At 35.9% G+C, this 16,403-nt stretch overlaps 1 protein-coding gene across 2 annotated transcripts; it reads left to right on the forward strand.

Annotated features, from left to right (window-relative positions):
• Window positions 1–336: 336 nt before the first annotated feature.
• nt5c2a (5'-nucleotidase, cytosolic IIa) lies at window positions 337–13,614 on the forward strand. 2 transcript variants are annotated; one of them, XM_056238020.1, is made up of 18 exons: window positions 337–535; window positions 1,477–1,515; window positions 2,885–2,958; window positions 5,754–5,871; window positions 5,960–6,055; window positions 7,347–7,438; window positions 7,541–7,598; window positions 7,703–7,796; window positions 7,909–7,962; window positions 8,095–8,178; window positions 8,277–8,318; window positions 8,683–8,790; window positions 8,874–8,940; window positions 9,030–9,200; window positions 11,594–11,645; window positions 11,891–11,951; window positions 12,896–13,072; window positions 13,170–13,614. In XM_056238020.1, the coding sequence occupies exons 1-18, from the start codon at window positions 435–437 to the stop codon at window positions 13,404–13,406; spliced, it is 1,725 nt and encodes a 574-aa protein (XP_056093995.1). In that variant the 5' UTR covers window positions 337–434; the 3' UTR covers window positions 13,407–13,614. The 2 variants fall into 2 exon arrangements, with proteins under 2 accessions (XP_056093995.1, XP_056093996.1); XM_056238021.1 differs by lacking the exon at window positions 1,477–1,515 and having other exon boundaries at window positions 339–535.
• The last annotated feature ends 2,789 nt before the right edge of the window (window positions 13,615–16,403 follow it).

Consider the following 16,403-nt stretch of genomic DNA (forward strand, 5'->3'; position numbering starts at 1 on the left):
GTATTTAAAGAAACATGAAGCTGGTACTTTGCAATGGATTTAAACATTGTTTCAATTTACTTTCTGTGGTTGTGTCGGTTCTTCCTGTTCATGACTGTTTATCTTTTAGACAGGAAATTATGTTACACTGACATTATTCATGGAGCATTAGAATAGATTCGATTAACATTTTGAGATTCTGTTTAAAATGTTTCATATCATATCTTATCTGCAGGGCCAGGCTGAGCTATTGTGCAACAATTGAATGTGGCGAACATTTAACCTCTGAGATACTAAACAAGTAATGTGTATATTCACATTCATTGTATTGTCCAGTCTGCTTGCGTTGCATTATAGTTTATTATTATTATTATTATTATTTATTAAAAGAACTATAACCATTATTTGCATTTTATAAAGTGTTGGTATCGTTCTCAGATTTATAACGGTTAAAGATGACGACCTCTTGGAGTGATCGGCTCCAGGATTATGCAGACCTTCCAGCCAACATGGATGGTTTATCCATGAAGAAGTACAGAAGAGAGGTGCATCACAGGTATTAATACATTTCACTTATGCCTTCAGCTTTGCAGGCCATTACCATTATATTGGTCAAATCAGATTATGTAGTATTTTGGTGGCTTGAAAACAAATACATTGTCATACCTAAATTTACTTGTTTCAAGACAAAACAAGTAAATTTAGGCAGTTGGTGAAATGACCTTAAATTACCTGCTGGTCTCCCTTCCAGACCTGTTAAGATTATGGTCCATAATGAAGACACATTCACATTGAGATATTTTATGCTCACAATCATTTTAAGTACACAGAAGAAAAATTGGTGTCCATCCAATATAATTTTAGATTTGTAATTATGTTTTAATTAAAAAAAAAGCAGAATATGCCATCATGCCATCATGCTGCTTCATGTGCAGACATGTCTGTCTGTCAAATTCCGTCAACTTCATTTTTGAAATGATGTCAGCTTGCATGTGTTGTAAGAAAGGATTTTATATTGCAAGCTTTTTTTCTGAATTAAAAGAATGAAGTGTTTTCTGACTGTGCTCACTTATTGAATATTTAAAGAAGTATTAAAAGAATTTCTTTTAAAACAACCATTGTAATAGTGTATATGCACATTCTGATACTCATATCTCATATTTTAGTAGGCTAAATTTAATTATGCCCTTTGGCAGTTTAATTTGTCCTGTCAGCATAATACCGGAAAGTTCCTAAAATACTGTTTGTCAGGGCAAACAGTTGTTTCTTAAGAGCAATCCTTATTTATATGCAGACTTAATATGCAGTTTTCTGCAGAAAAAAAGACACGTCATGGCAGTCACAAAGTGCAATATATAAAAAAATCACAATGAATCTAATTGTAAGAAGACCTGAATTGTCAATTATTAGCGATCTGGACACAGTTCTTTATGTGGTGGTATTAGCTGGTTTTATTACTGTTATAATATGTAGTCCATGTATTCCTTTATTACAAAGCTTACCACAGGAACTGGCCCACTGTCATCCCTATATGAGGTATGCCAAAGTTTTGTCGTCGACCTGCAGTGCTGATTGATCATCCCTTTTGTAATTGATGGTTTTTTCACCAATGTACTCATCACACCACAGCACTAAAAATATAAGATGAACAAAACCATCAATGCTTTTGCACTGTGCTGTGACTGTATGTAGGTGTCCATGGGAAGACCTGTGATGGGATTTTAATCTGTGAGATCATTCCTTCATTCTCCCTTCCTCTAGCTGTATCTCCCTCCTTCATGCTTTTAACACATAATTTCACTGTAACGTAACAGCTCATTTGTTCCTAGTGTAAATGCAGTTTTATTTTTAATGTTTCACTTCAGATATAGTTGGTTATAGATGTAGTAGCATCAGGGGAACTAAAATAAAATGAATTGTAGTGCACTGCGTTTAACATAATTTAGAAAACAACTGACAATAGTACTGTTTTAAAATGTGAAAGACAATAACAGATATATTTTATACTTAAAATACAGTCTTATTTACCAAGGTGTAAATCTTTTTTATTATCTCTTAACATAATGAAATGTACAAAAGCTTCTCAAATGCAGATATAAGTGCATATTTTTCAAGTAATTGTGATGAATCATAACCTTTCATATATTGGTATTATTCATATATCAGTGTAAAGCTACACTAATTACATTTCTTTTGAAAGATATTAATACTTTAATTCAGCAAGGGTGCATGAAATTCATGAAAATATTTTCAAATAAGTGGTGTTATTTTGAACTTCCTGCGAATCAAAAAATGTATTATGGTTTCCACAAAAAATATTAAGCAGCACAACTGTTTTAAAAACATTGATAATAATCAGAAATGTTTCTTGAGCACCAAATCAGCATATTAGATTGATTTAAAGGATCATATGACTTAAGACTGGAGTAATGACTGCTAAAAATTCAGCTTTGCTATTACAGAAATAAATTAGATAATAAAATGGAACACAGTTATTATAAATTGTAATAATATTTCAAATTATTACTGTTTTTGCATTATTTTTGATCAAAGAAATGAAAATGGAAATGTGAGACTTCTTTCAAAAGCATAAAAAAATAATACCGTCATCAAACTTTTTAAAAGGTAGAGTTTATTACCCAGATGAGTGGTGTCACTGATATAAATTATAGATATAAATGAACCATATGCATAAATTCAGATTTATTGCTTTCACGGATCACACTATGTCAGTGTAAATCATTATCTACACTAACCTAAACTCCCTGAGAGCTGAACAGCTCACAGTTTGTGCTCAAGCCAATGGAATAATACAGTCTGCTGAATTTAACACTGGTTTGCAACTAAGAGAATATTGAATATGCATGGCATTACTCTTAAATTGATTGTATTTTTACGTCCACAGAGTTTTTGTCAATAGAAGTTTGGCAATGGAGAAGATAAAATGCTTCGGCTTTGATATGGACTACACTCTAGCTGGTAAGAAGTACTAGTCTTTCTATGAACTGCCTGTGTGACAGATGAGGTCTGCATCATGCCTTGTTTTTGAGTCTCATTTGTGAAATCAGTTCAAAAGAATTCAGTTCAAAAGCATTGCGAAATGGCAGTACCATAGGCTGGTACTGTAAGCTAATCCTTGATCTCATGTATTTGGTGGTGTCATGGCTCTGCAAATAGCACCCCTGTCTTCACTTGGCTCATGTCTGAGGACACGTGCTTGATTCCTTCCTCTTAAAGCTATAAACGTGTTAGATGGATGGGTGCACTGACATCCATGACATGAAATGTGGTCCTTTTGATTGGTCAACTTCCAGTTTATGGGTCTGTAGTGATAAACAAGTGATAATGTTCACAGGAAAATGTTTTAAGTTCTTTTCCAGCACACAGCCTAATATTAACACCAAATGTGAGCTGCTCAGTCTGAAAGATCAATGCGTGTTTGCTGTGTAACTCCCTTCTAATTGCAGTGGAGTGAATTTGCTTAGTGTGGCAAATGTTTCAGCAGATAAAAAGTGAAGAGAAGTGTTTGTAGCCAGACTTTGATCTCACTTATCCATTTGAAGGGGCCACCAAATAGTTTTATTGCACAACTATTTTGACTCCATGTTGGTTAGTATCCAAGTGTCTTTAGTTAAAAGTAGTCTCTGATACTTAGTTGAACAATGAAAGCGTGATGATAGGACAGACAATTTGAGATATTTGCGAAGCTTGACCATAGGGTCGACTGCGTTTCATCAATGTTGACATTTACTTCCTCTCTTTCAATCAGAAGTCTGTCATTTCTTTGGTAAAATGTTCATTTAGCTGATCTGGGTAAAGTTGGGTTTCTTGAAAAATGGCACATTAATGTCTGGGGCCTATACAGGTCCTGAAAAGGGTTCACTTAAACCTTTTTGTTTCTACATAAATTAAGCCGTTCATTTGTCAACTTGAAGTCATTCACATAGCAGTCATTCCAAATCCATTTATAGATTCATCCTAATTGAAGATGGAAATAGTATGCTGTGAAAAAGGGCTTGGTTTAAAATAGGAAATGAGAGGCACCATGAGCTAAAACAGGGTTTCCAACCAAGAGTTTATTTAAAAAATGGCAAAGTCCTTCATGAGATTGATAGAAATGCTAATGATGATGATCTTTTTTGTAATATTTTAAGTTCATTTTGACATGGAAATTATAAATGGGTTCTAGAAATGTCTTATACTTTTACCAGCAAAGGAAGAAAATGGAGAATTTGGCAACAATCAGACCATTTTCCAGTTATTTTTAAAGGGATAGTTCGGCCAAAAATGATATTTAACCCATGCATTACTCACCTTCAAGTGTTCGAGATGCATATGTCAATCTTGTTTCAGACGAAAACATTTTCAGTTATTTTAGAAAATGTCTTAGACCCTTCAGTGGATATAATGTGAAGCAATGGGGTCCACCTCCTTCTAGTCCCAACATGTGCATACATCCTTCACAAAAGTAATCCATCCGGCTCCAGGGGGATAAACGAAGGCCTTCTGAGGGTAATCCGTGCGGTTTTGTCGTAAAAATATACATATTTAAAACTTTAGAAATGAAAATATCTGACTTCCGGGTGATGGAAGTCGGCGTACGAGGTATGACGTAGCGTAGGAACCGTCGTGACGTAGAACCAAAGCGCCAGCGCAGCCAGAGAGCAGAGCAAAACAAATCACCCGTGAACGCGCGTCGATCGTTGCCGGAAGTCAGATATTTTCATTGGGTATATAAATAAAATAAAAAGGACATAAGCAAATATAAATATCACAAATATGTGTTATAGACAAAGAAAGTTTGTGAAATGAACTTCAACTGTCAGAAGGACAGCTCATGAAGAACCAATCATGTACAGAAAGGAATGTTCAAATTCAGAGGAACAGTTCAGAAGAAACGTTAATAATAAAGATTGAGAAGATTGGATCAGTTGTGCTCCTTTTTTGGAATACTTGAATACTATTTTTTGTGGAATACTTGATGCGGCCCAGCCTGACCCAGACTCTACCTCCAGCGGCCCCCAGTTAAGTTGAGTTTGAGACCCCTGGTCTAAGACATTTTCTAAAATAACTGAAAATGTGTTCGTCTGAAACAAGATTGACATATGCATCTCGAACGGCTTGAGGGTGAGTAATGCATGGGTTAAATATCATTTTTGGCCGAACTATCCCTTTAATATATACACTACCGTTTACATGTTTGGGGTCAGTAAGATTTAATTTTTTGAAAGAAATGAATACTTTTGTGACAGTAAAGACATTATAATAATACAAAAAGTATTTATTTCAAATAAATGCTGTTCTTTTGAGCGTTTTATTCCAGAAATAATCCTGAAAAATAAATGACGGTTTCCACAATAATATTAAGCTACAAAACTGTTTTCAACATTGATACTAATAAGAAGAAAAGTTTCTTGAGCACCAAATCAGCATATTAGAATGATTTCTGAAGGATCATGTGACACTGAAGACTGAAGTAATGATGCTGAAAATTACAGGTAATGGAAAATGACATTGTAAATTGTAATAATATTACCGTATTATTAATACCATATAAAATGACCGTTAGTACTGTATTTTTAAACAATTATTGCAGGCAGCCTATGTGAGCATAAGAGACTTCTTTTTAAAAACATGAAATATCTTGCTGATCTCACACATTTGAACAGTAGTGTATACAATAATATTTGTCATTTACTGCTTTCATCCCGTTCATGTGTTGTATTGGACTTTATCAGATTGCCTCTTGCCTCTGTTCTCTCCTCTGTTAATAGTGTATAAGTCTCCGGAGTATGAATCTCTTGGCTTTGATCTGACTGTGGAGCGACTGGTTTCCATTGGTTACCCACAAGAGCTGCTAAATTTTGTCTATGACCCTGCATTTCCCACAAGGTGATTTGAAAGTTCCTTTTCCCAACATGCTACTATTCTGTATTTCAACTGCGTGTTTTGATTCCCACACATTTTCTACGTCTTTCAGAGGCTTGGTGTTTGATACAACGTATGGAAACCTGCTGAAAGTAGATGCATATGGAAACATCCTTGTGTGCGCTCATGGTTTTAACTTCATGCGTGGGTGAGTCAGCACTCATAATTCAAGAGCTACTGGTTAGTGAAGCGTGGTGCTTCCTTTGTTTGTGTGTTTATTCGTCGACAGATAATAAAAGCTTCATTTTTAGGATTTATTTTTTATTAGAACCCCTTTTTATTTGTAAGAACATGCACTGGTGCGTCATTCCCAATAAGACAAGAAATGTGCATTAACACTAGAAGTGCCAGAATTCCATAACTACTAGAACTGCCACAAGCGGTCATTTTGACCGTTAGATTGCAATCTCTATATCTTTAACGATAAATACCCAATTGAGAGATTAATGCATTTATTGTATTAGGATATCTTTTAAAAACAAAACAACACCAAACTGTACATTTAAAAAAGTTTAATTATACATTTATAAATAATAATATCAGTAGCCCGCAATTATCGCATATTCACAACAGATAGCGCTATTTCCATATCCATTCAACATAACTCAGAACAAGATAATAACAACTAAAAGTATCTTATTTAGATATTCTTTTGACAGTGAGAGAGACAATGTCACGGTTTATGAATTCGCTGTCTCCTTTCTCGTCTTGTTGTGTGTGTGAGTGTGTGTGTCTGTGCGTGCGTGGTCGCTGATCATTGCAGCTGATCAGCACGCCCGCTCTGATCAACGCGCCAGCTGCAACTGATCAGCGATTCGACCCTTTTTAGTGTTATTGTTGTCGCCTAGTCTTTGTCAGATCGTTGTGGATTTTTCCTGCGTGTTTGTTCCCTGCCTGTATCCGTTTTCCGTGTGTCATCCCGTGTTCAGCACTCCATGGTTCTACACGCAGCGTCCCTGTGCTGCCAAGGGCTTCATACCGGACATATACACACCTTAACTCTCCCAGCATCTGACCAGCTCTCAATAAACATATCTGTCATTTTGCAATTGAATCTTCTGATTGTTTCCTAATAGACAAGGACAGGTCAACCGCGAGAAATGTAACAAAAGAATACCGCGAAATTCAGTGCGGTCAATATGACCGCCTATGGCCGAAATAGGTAAATATGTTCATTTGTTTTTTTGCCTTATGTGTAATTTATATTAAAAACATTTTAAATGAAAATACAGACACTTTTAGGAAAAGTCAGGTACCAGCAGGACTTGACTTTTTTCAACAAAGTTATTGCAGATATTAAATTCAAAACCGTCAAAATGACCGCCGTGGCCGTTCTAGTGTTAAGGAAATTTATAGTGTAACTTGCGATTTCATGTAGACTTTTCTTGGTCACACCTTCAGCAAATGTGTGTTTTGTGTATTTGTATTTTTTGTTTTAGTCCAGAGATAAGAGAGCTGTACCCAAACAAGTTCATTCAGCGTGGAGATACAGAGCGATTCTACATCCTCAACACACTCTTCAACCTCCCAGGTCAAAATCTTGTATCAACTAATATTAAAAAGCAAAAGAATATATAGAATCTATAGTCTATGTATAGTCAAGTTAACATTGTTTGTTTTTCTGCGTTATTAGAGACATACCTCTTTGCCTGCCTGGTTGACTTCTTCACTAGTTGCTCCAGATATACAAGGTTTGTTTTTGTGCCCTCATTTTAATGCTTCTGTTGCTACTCTGGCATGAGAATTGAATGATGAATTGCCATTTTATATATATAATACCTTTTTGCCTCCTCAGTTGTGAGATGGGCTTTAAAGATGGAGATCTTTTCATGTCCTACAAGAGCATGTTTCAGGATGTCAGAGATGCTGTGGATTGGGTCCATTTCAAGGTAAAGGCTATTTTTAGGTGTCAAAATATTCATTTATTTAAAAAAAGAAACCCCTTTCTGGACTCAATATGAATGTCATACTTTGAATAATCACTTCCGTGTGATATTTTAGGGCTCACTAAAGGTGAAAACGGTTGAAAACCTGGAGAAATATGTGGTAAAGGATGTAAGTCATCCTGCAGACCAGCATTTTTTGTTACCTTATGTAGCTTTGTATGGTTTTTTTATAATAAATTATAGTTTATAGTTTACTGGCGTAATGTTTTGTTTACATATCTTTTTTGTCTTCTTCATCTAGGCCAAATTGCCATTGCTTTTAAGCCGAATGAATGAAGTTTCCAAAGTGTTCCTTGTTACCAACAGTGACTACAAGTACACAGATGTGAGTTCATCAACCATCTGACATTCATCATTTAAGATGTGACCAAATATGTTGGATTTACAATAGAAATCATAATTTCCTCTCCTTTATTCTTTCAGAAAATCATGACGTACTTGTTTGATTTTCCACATGGTCCAAAAGTAAGTGTTGTTTTTATTTATCATATTGGTACACTAGCATACCAGTGGTACTTTGTTGTTTTTATTTGTCTCAGATCCCCAATGAAAATGTCCTGGGACAAAGACCAGTACACATTTCACATATAATTTGTGTAGCAAGCTGCATTGTGTAGAAACCCCCCCTAAGGGTCAATTCGCCGGCTATGATGTGTCTGTAACACCATCAGATTTTTCATTAAAAAATGTGCTATTAACAAATATTGGGAAAGGGAATATGAACATAAAGACAAGGAGTATCATAGGCCATATAAGAACTCATTGTGTTGCGTTTGTATTGCATACACAAAGACAGTGACAGATTGAATGTATTATTTCTTTATTACAGGCAGGTACACCCCATCAGCCCTGGCAGTCCTACTTTGACCTTATTCTGGTGGATGCCAGGAAGCCAGTGTTTTTTGGAGAGGGCACAGTGCTCAGACAGGTGGACACGGTAAGCTCCGCTAGACTCACTTGAGTAGATTCCTGTGATGAACTTGTTCCTGTGATTGATTCAGCCATGTCTCTGTTCTGTAGACCACTGGGAGATTGAAGATCGGGACATACACTGGTCCCTTGCAGCATGGCATAGTGTATTCTGGTGGTAAGATAAACATTTATGTCATTTTTCATATTTATTTAACAGTTCTTGTCTGAACTGCCTGATTAAATTAGTTTATTGTTCCTTCTCAGGTTCCTCAGATATAGTTTGTGATCTATTGGGAGCAAAAGGAAAGGAAATCCTGTACATCGGTGACCACATTTTCGGAGACATCCTGAAGTCTAAGAAGCGGCAGGGCTGGAGAACGTTCCTGGTCATTCCTGAGCTGGCTCAGGAGCTGCACGTGTGGACCGACAAGAGCTGTGAGTCATATTATAGTTAACTAAAACTAAAATCATTAAAAAAAAGGTTGCTACTTGAAGGGGTGGTTTACTGCTTTTTTTCTTTGCATGATTGTGTTTATGGGGTGCAATGTAACATGTATTCGTGGTTTTTCTTTTTTAAAAAGTCTTATTTTTCATAAATTTCACCTTTATTGTAAGCCTCTTTCTCCTCTGTCATTTGAACGACCGGTTGATTCCTGATTCTATGAAACCACTCCCTCAGAAACAGGCAGTGGGCTCAGATTGGTTAGTTTGGGCCGGTGTGTTGCAATTGGCTAAACTGCGTAGCGCACGTTGTCCGGAAACCGGCACGCCCGGTTTCAGTTTCATGTGCTCCGGTTAATGTAAATAATGGTGTCGATACTGCCGTATCAGTTTGAGCCTGAATCAGACCCAGAAAGCGGCGATGAAGAGTCAAACAGAACCTCCCCAAACACGGCTGTTACAAAACGTTTCTGAATGGTACGTTTTTTAATTATTATTATTCTATTCTTCTATTATTACATAAGAAGTTTGATACCCTGTTATACCGGTAGCAGCTACTTGAAAATGCTACTGCTGCTTGTTAGCTTTTTGAGATACGTTTTTATCTTGATTAAACATTTAATACAAATGATTACATGAGTAATACAGTTTTTAGCAACAGTTTCTTGTGGAATCCGGCATTGAATTGTTGGAGATTCTGGAAGCTGTCTTCAGTGAAATGTGCTGCACAAAGAGCTAAATTACGATTGTAATCGTCAGAAACATTATCAAACATAAATTGTAGCCATTGTTGACGAACTACAGCGTCTGTAGGAAGCCCGAACACAGAAGACCTAACAGCTGAATGAAAATAACACACTTTTGACGGCATGGCTAGCTCTCCCTTGTAACTCTTCCTCTTCGGCAAAGCCGCACAAATATGGCCATGCCCTTTTTTGCGTATTCCGGAGGGAGGGTTGATGCAAATGTATGGGTTAGTGACGTCTAAAACCCAGCTGTAGTCCCAATCGAGTCGTTTTTGTAGGCATTTACACTTCCTGATTTTTAAAAGACGATATCTCTGCTTACATTGAACTTTCAGCGCTGCAACTTTGCAGATACTGTTCATGCACCAACAGCAACATTACACACTATTTAAAATGAAAAAATTGAAATCGCAATCAACCACCCCTTTGAAATCAAATAAACGTTAACTAAAACAGAATAAGTTTAATTGTTTTTTTGGCTATTTGCCAAAGCAACATTTGCATTTTGTTTAACTTGATGTACTAAAATAACTAAAACTGAAATTAAAAATATATAAAAACTGTACAGACATTTAAAAAAAAACTCAGATTCAGATTTGTCATCACTGATATGAAGAGTTTTGTTTAGCGTGTGTGCTTTCTGACTGAAACTCGCAAATTCTCCCATCATAAACAACAAAGTGCAGATTCGATGTAAGAGATTCATGTCGCATGTCTTCCGTGATTTTAACGGGAGTGTTTGTGAGAGTGCTTAAACTCGGGCTAGACCCAAGTTATGGACAGCTTCACGATCGGTCACATTGTCTGCTCCCTTTCTGTATACAGTTTATTCCAGTTAGGGTTAGACGGGAACGTTAGATGACGAGCTTGTGCACGAGTTGCGCCAGTTGCCCAGTAACTTTTGAATGAATTTTGACAATGCATGGTTGTGAGAATGTGATATGGCTTAGTGCGATCATCAAAACGCAACGGTTGTGATGTAATTATATAATATAGTCTGACGGTTACGCACTACATGTTTCCGAGTAAAGCCAAAGCACAGCACTCTGTTCATTTTCAGTAAATGCTATTCTGCAAGTGCTGTGTGTTTGAGTTGCTTATAATGTGCATTTGGGAAAGCAACATGCTCCAACCATCTTCCCAAATTTGTAATAAGAATAATTTATAAATCTGTTGTTGTCAATAAAGAGAAGCGTTAAGGTCTCCCTGCAGTTTCCGCCTAAATAAAAGTTCAATAGTTTAACGTTTGAAAGCAACAACAAAAAATTAAGACAACCATAAATTATAGTATTGTCATTTTTCTGCTGTTCTGTCAAATAAAATAATAATGATTATAATAATGATTAATATTGTTATTAATAATAATAATAATAATAATAAATCTGTTAATACTTTTATTATGACATAAATTGAATTATAATTATTATTGTTAATAATACAAAAAAATCAAAGCAAATCTATTTCGTTATACCATATTGCATTATAATATAACATTATTATTAAACACTTTTTTTAACAGTAGGCTACAATAGTGTATTACTGCGATAGTAAGATATTTCTTTATTATTTGAATGAAATAATAATTGGGGGTGGGGATGCAGATGTACATAGTTCACTGAGATCTCTCTCTTTGTTTTGCAGCACTGTTTGAGGAACTACAGAGTCTGGACATTTTCCTGGCAGAGCTCTACAAGTAAGTATCATCCATTAACTGCCACCATCCAGTGCTCGTGTGTGCTGGCATTCATGGGACACGACGCTCCCTCCCTGCTGTCTGCAGCCATTTGACATGCAGATAAAGGGGTGCGCATTCTTTTCTATTTAAAGACTGACAGTTCATGCCTTCAACTACATATAACTCCTTTGACACCGCTCTCACCCTACACCTCTCTGTTTCCCCTGTCATTTTTCTCCATCCTTTCTTTTTTTTGTTCACAGGCATTTGGATAGCAGCAGCAATGAGAGACCCGACATCAGCTCTCTTCAGAGGAGGATTAAGGTATATTTCTTTATACAAACGGAAGCAGTACGCTGTTCACTGACAATCCTGTCAGTGACATCGCGTTACTGGAGTGAAAAATCCACTTTCATGGGGAAAAAATATTCAGGGCTTTCCACATTTATAATTTGGAAAAAGTGCATGAAAGTTCCAAAGCATGCATTTTTAAAAAGGTGCTTGAGAGACAAATAGTTTATAGAACGGTATGTGTAGCAAACAAATGGAGCGCATCAAAGAATATAATCTTTTTGACAAAATTTTTTATTTTGATGGAATTTTCTTTTTTGGATGCCAGATTTAGGTTTTATTGAAGTCCTAATGACACTAATCATATTTTAATATTGAGCAGAAATTGAAATAATATATTATTCATTTTAGAAATATTCACTAGATTGATTATCAAAGTAATTACACTACTGTTTAAAAGTTTGAGCTCGGTAAGATTTTGGAATGTTTTTGAAAGAAATCTCTCATGTTCACCCAGGCTGAATGTATTTGATCTAAAATACCGTGAAATATTATTATAATTTAAAATAACTGATTTTAAAATATGATTTATTCCTGTGATGGCAGAATTTTCAGCATCATTAACTTCAGTGTCACATGATCCTTCAGGAATCATTCTAATATTCCGATTTGCTGTTCAAGAAACATTTTTTTATTATCAATGTTGTGATGATAATAATAATAATAATAAAAAACAGTTGTGCTGCTTAATATTTTTGTGGAAACAGTGCTAAAAAAAATTTTTTCTGAATTCTTTGGTAAATAGTTTAAAAGAACAGCATTTACTTAAATAGAAATAACATTATACGTGTTTCTACTGTCGATTATGATCAATTTAATGCATCCTTGCTGAATAAAAGTAATTAAAAAAAGTCTTACTGACCATTTCCTAAATCAAACTCAGTACCGTGCTGTTTCTGTATCTCTGATTTTCTCAGAAAGTGACCCATGACATGGACATGTGCTATGGGATGATGGGAAGTCTTTTCCGCAGTGGCTCTCGTCAGACTCTGTTCGCGTCTCAAGTGATGCGTTACGCTGACCTGTACGCTGCGTCCTTCATCAATCTCCTGTACTACCCCTTCAGCTACCTGTTCAGAGCCGCCCACGTCCTGGTAAGCTCAACAAACACAATGTCTACAGTTGATACATTGGTCATAAAAGTCAAGAAACCTTTAGTAGACATTTTTTTTGTCTGTGGTTTACAATCAGATGCCTCACGAGTCGACCGTGGAGCACGCTCACGTGGACATTAACGACACTGAGTCGCCCATGGCCACGCGCAACCGCCACTCCATCGACTTCAGAGACCTCGAGTGCAAGAGACACCAGCTGACCCGTTCCATAAGCGAGATCAACCCTCCACACCTCTTCCCTCAGACGCCACAGGAGATCACACACTGTCACGATGAGGATGATGATGAGGAGGAGGAAGAGGAGGAAGAATAGGCCTGTGACATTGCGTAGAGATGCGTCTACGGATTAAACGAGTATGAGCATTGCATTCACACTCAGCCATATATTTTGTAGATATATAAGAGAGGATGATTATTACTCACGAAACGTATTACATATTTTAGAGTTAAAGGTTTGATGAGAGTCTGAGGCTAAAACTGGGTTTTGATACTGTAGTTCTAGCTTCTTATTTTTGAATGAGATTTACTTTAAAATGCATTGAAAAAAATGCAAAATGATAACAGGAAGAACAGATTCCTGTTTAAACTGAATTACAGAATCAGTTAAGATATTGAGGGAACATAACACTTACAAGGTACGTCACTGACTTAAGCTTGATAAAATAGCATGAATACTCCATGACGTATTGTAGACTGCCTTCAAACTTTGGAGATGAGCCATGTAGCATGCTGGGAAATGTCACAACAACAATACACCTTGCTCAGTATCTGTCTTACTGCCTATTCAAACGCTCTAACATCGCCATCTTCATTTCAAAACTGGTAGTATGCAAATTGCTGTCATATTATTCGGTGAAAAATGGAACACATGCAACCGTTGCCAATTTATGCAGAGTGAGATACAGGAACTGAGGTGTAATAACTGGAAGATGAAGACAACACTGAAACACTGTCAAATGCACTTTCCATGATCACTGTGTTATCATTAAACCTTGAATCTAGAGCTTAGATTCGTTATTTACTATTTTTATATCCACTGATCTACAGTTAATTCAACCAGATATGTTTAAATCATTTTGTTTGATATTAGTGTAACGGTTAGCTTTTTGACAGTTGGCAGTGATTTAAGATTGTGAGTTGGTCTGAATGCATGGCACAAAGCCTTGTGGGTGGCATTGGACCAAAAGGGAGCTCATCCATGAGTCACACTCTGACATAATGAACATTTGTAACCCATACAGTGTTTTTGACTTTCATGGTGTTCTGATCAACATCAGAAGTGGTTTTGTCTTTTGTTAATGTTTTAAATCAAAAAGGGAATTTATGATGGGTCCGTGTTGCTTTGGAAAACTTTAACGTGCGCTCCTATATTTACAACTGTATTGGTTTATTTTGAACAGTACTGTTGAATTTGGACAGAAAGATGAGGGCCATCATGCCAATGTAATATGTGAAGGGATGCTTTAATCAGTGTCTTTCATTTAAATTCTCAGTAGCTGTTGAAGATTATTGATTTTGTGACTGTATTGTGTAATAGTGACATATTTGAGTTTGCTTTAACCTAATCAAACACACCTCTTGTTTATTTTTAGGCATTTCTATTCAGGTTAAATCTGCTGTATGGTATTTTTGATTCATCTGTGCCTTTTATTGTTTCAAATTTCTTGATTTGTTTGTGCCCAAGGCCTGTGAATCCCTGTTTTCAAAATAGTTTTCTTTTACTATTGTGTCATGTTTTTGCAGGATTTTTATGTTTGTTTAGTTTGCCATTATTTACTGTAAAGCGAACTGTCATGACAGACGTTTTGGAAGGATTAGATATTAATGTAGTTTAAATGTAGAAATACATCAGAAGGCTTTCAACTCAGATGTCTTTCATTTTTAATGTTATGTTTTGCATTGTTTGCTACACACAGGATTGGTTTTCAGTGTGTTGGCTTGTTGCATACGAAGATAATAAAGATCCTGTCATGCAGCGCTCCCTGGTGGTCAATATCTGTATTAGGTAATGGGCCAGATTTACGAAACAGGGCAAATTAGAGCGAGAACACAAATGCCAGTAAATTGACTAGTGGAAACCTTAGTATATCCCCTTGCTTGATTCATTTAAATACTCTCGTCTCATAAATTTTGCTTCTGATAGGAAAACTCCTACAAATACATAAGTGAAATAAGGTCAGCCGCAAAAATAACTGTCCGTGCCTCTTCAGCGCAAATTTTTCACATGATTTTTCACTTCCTGTCTTTAGTAAATCCTGAGTTTTTTTTAACGCTAAAAGAGTGTTTGCACTGTCGCAAGCTGTTAGTAAACCTGGCCCTATAAGTTTCTTTGGATAAAAGTGTGCCAAACGCATATGTAAATACTCTCAGGGTAGTTGAGAAATTGATATAACAAAATAAATTAAAAAATATATATTTTCATCTCAAACCTGTGCAGCTGCCTTTAACAATCAAATGTTAGGGATGCACAATATATTGGCCACCATATCAGTATCGGCCGATATGTTCATTTTTAATGTTATTGGGCCGATAAGAAAATTGGGCCGATATATTAAAGCTGATAAATAATGGATTATTTCCTTCAGTTTAGACACTTCAGATGCACACTGTTCGCCATGATGGTTTTGAATCGTTTGAAATATCATAGACATAGGAAAATAGACTTCTGCTGCACATGTTGCACTTAACTCTGTCATATAGGCTACATAAAAATATGAGAACATTAGAATTGTGTGCTTGGGACATGGCTTTTAATGGTGAGACTTTTGTTTTTGTAACCAGGCTTTCAAAAATCATATAAAATTTGGATTTAGATTTATCAGGCAATATATCGGTTTTCGCCTTTCAAACCTTAATAATTAGTGGTATCAGCCAAAATATTTGGGTCAAATTGACCCACAAACATCATAATCATACTAGAAGTTTTGTGTGCACATCGGTGTCGATTTTTGTTTTCATGACCCTAAATTAGAATGTCACAAAATTTCAAGACATCATGTTACCAGATAACTCAAAATCAAAATCAAACTTGACTCGCATCATAATATAAGGGCAGACAACAGAGGCTGCTTGGCTGATAAACATTCAAGCCAAAAAAAAAAAAAAAAATTAACCAATTTTCTGTTTTAAAATGTTTTAGACAATATTATTTAGAGTAAGTATTGTGTAAAAAGTAAATTTGCAGCAATTTTGTGGCTGTTTTATTTGCCATAACTAAATTGCATTATATATTAAACACATTAATCAGAGTTACATCTGCCACAATCTAACCTTTAAAAAATAAAATAAAATAAATGCAGGCAGGTAGCCA

Source organism: Rhinichthys klamathensis, unplaced genomic scaffold (assembly GCF_029890125.1).
Source record: "Rhinichthys klamathensis goyatoka isolate OS25496 unplaced genomic scaffold, OSU_Roscu_1.1 h1tg000505l_1, whole genome shotgun sequence".
Classification (NCBI taxonomy): Eukaryota; Metazoa; Chordata; class Actinopteri; order Cypriniformes; family Leuciscidae; genus Rhinichthys; species Rhinichthys klamathensis.

What these genes read in the sequence shown, in the direction of transcription:
- nt5c2a (XM_056238020.1), top strand. Translation starts at nt 435, where the DNA reads ATGACGACCTCTTGGAGTGATCGGCTCCAGGATTATGCAGACCTTCCA. An exon ending in TGCTCAGACAGGTGGACACG is followed by an intron (nt 8,791 to 8,873) that starts GTAAGCTCCGCT and finishes TCTGTTCTGTAG; the next exon opens with ACCACTGGGAGATTGAAGAT. An exon ending in CGTGTGGACCGACAAGAGCT is followed by an intron (nt 9,201 to 11,593) that starts GTGAGTCATATT and finishes TTTGTTTTGCAG; the next exon opens with CACTGTTTGAGGAACTACAG.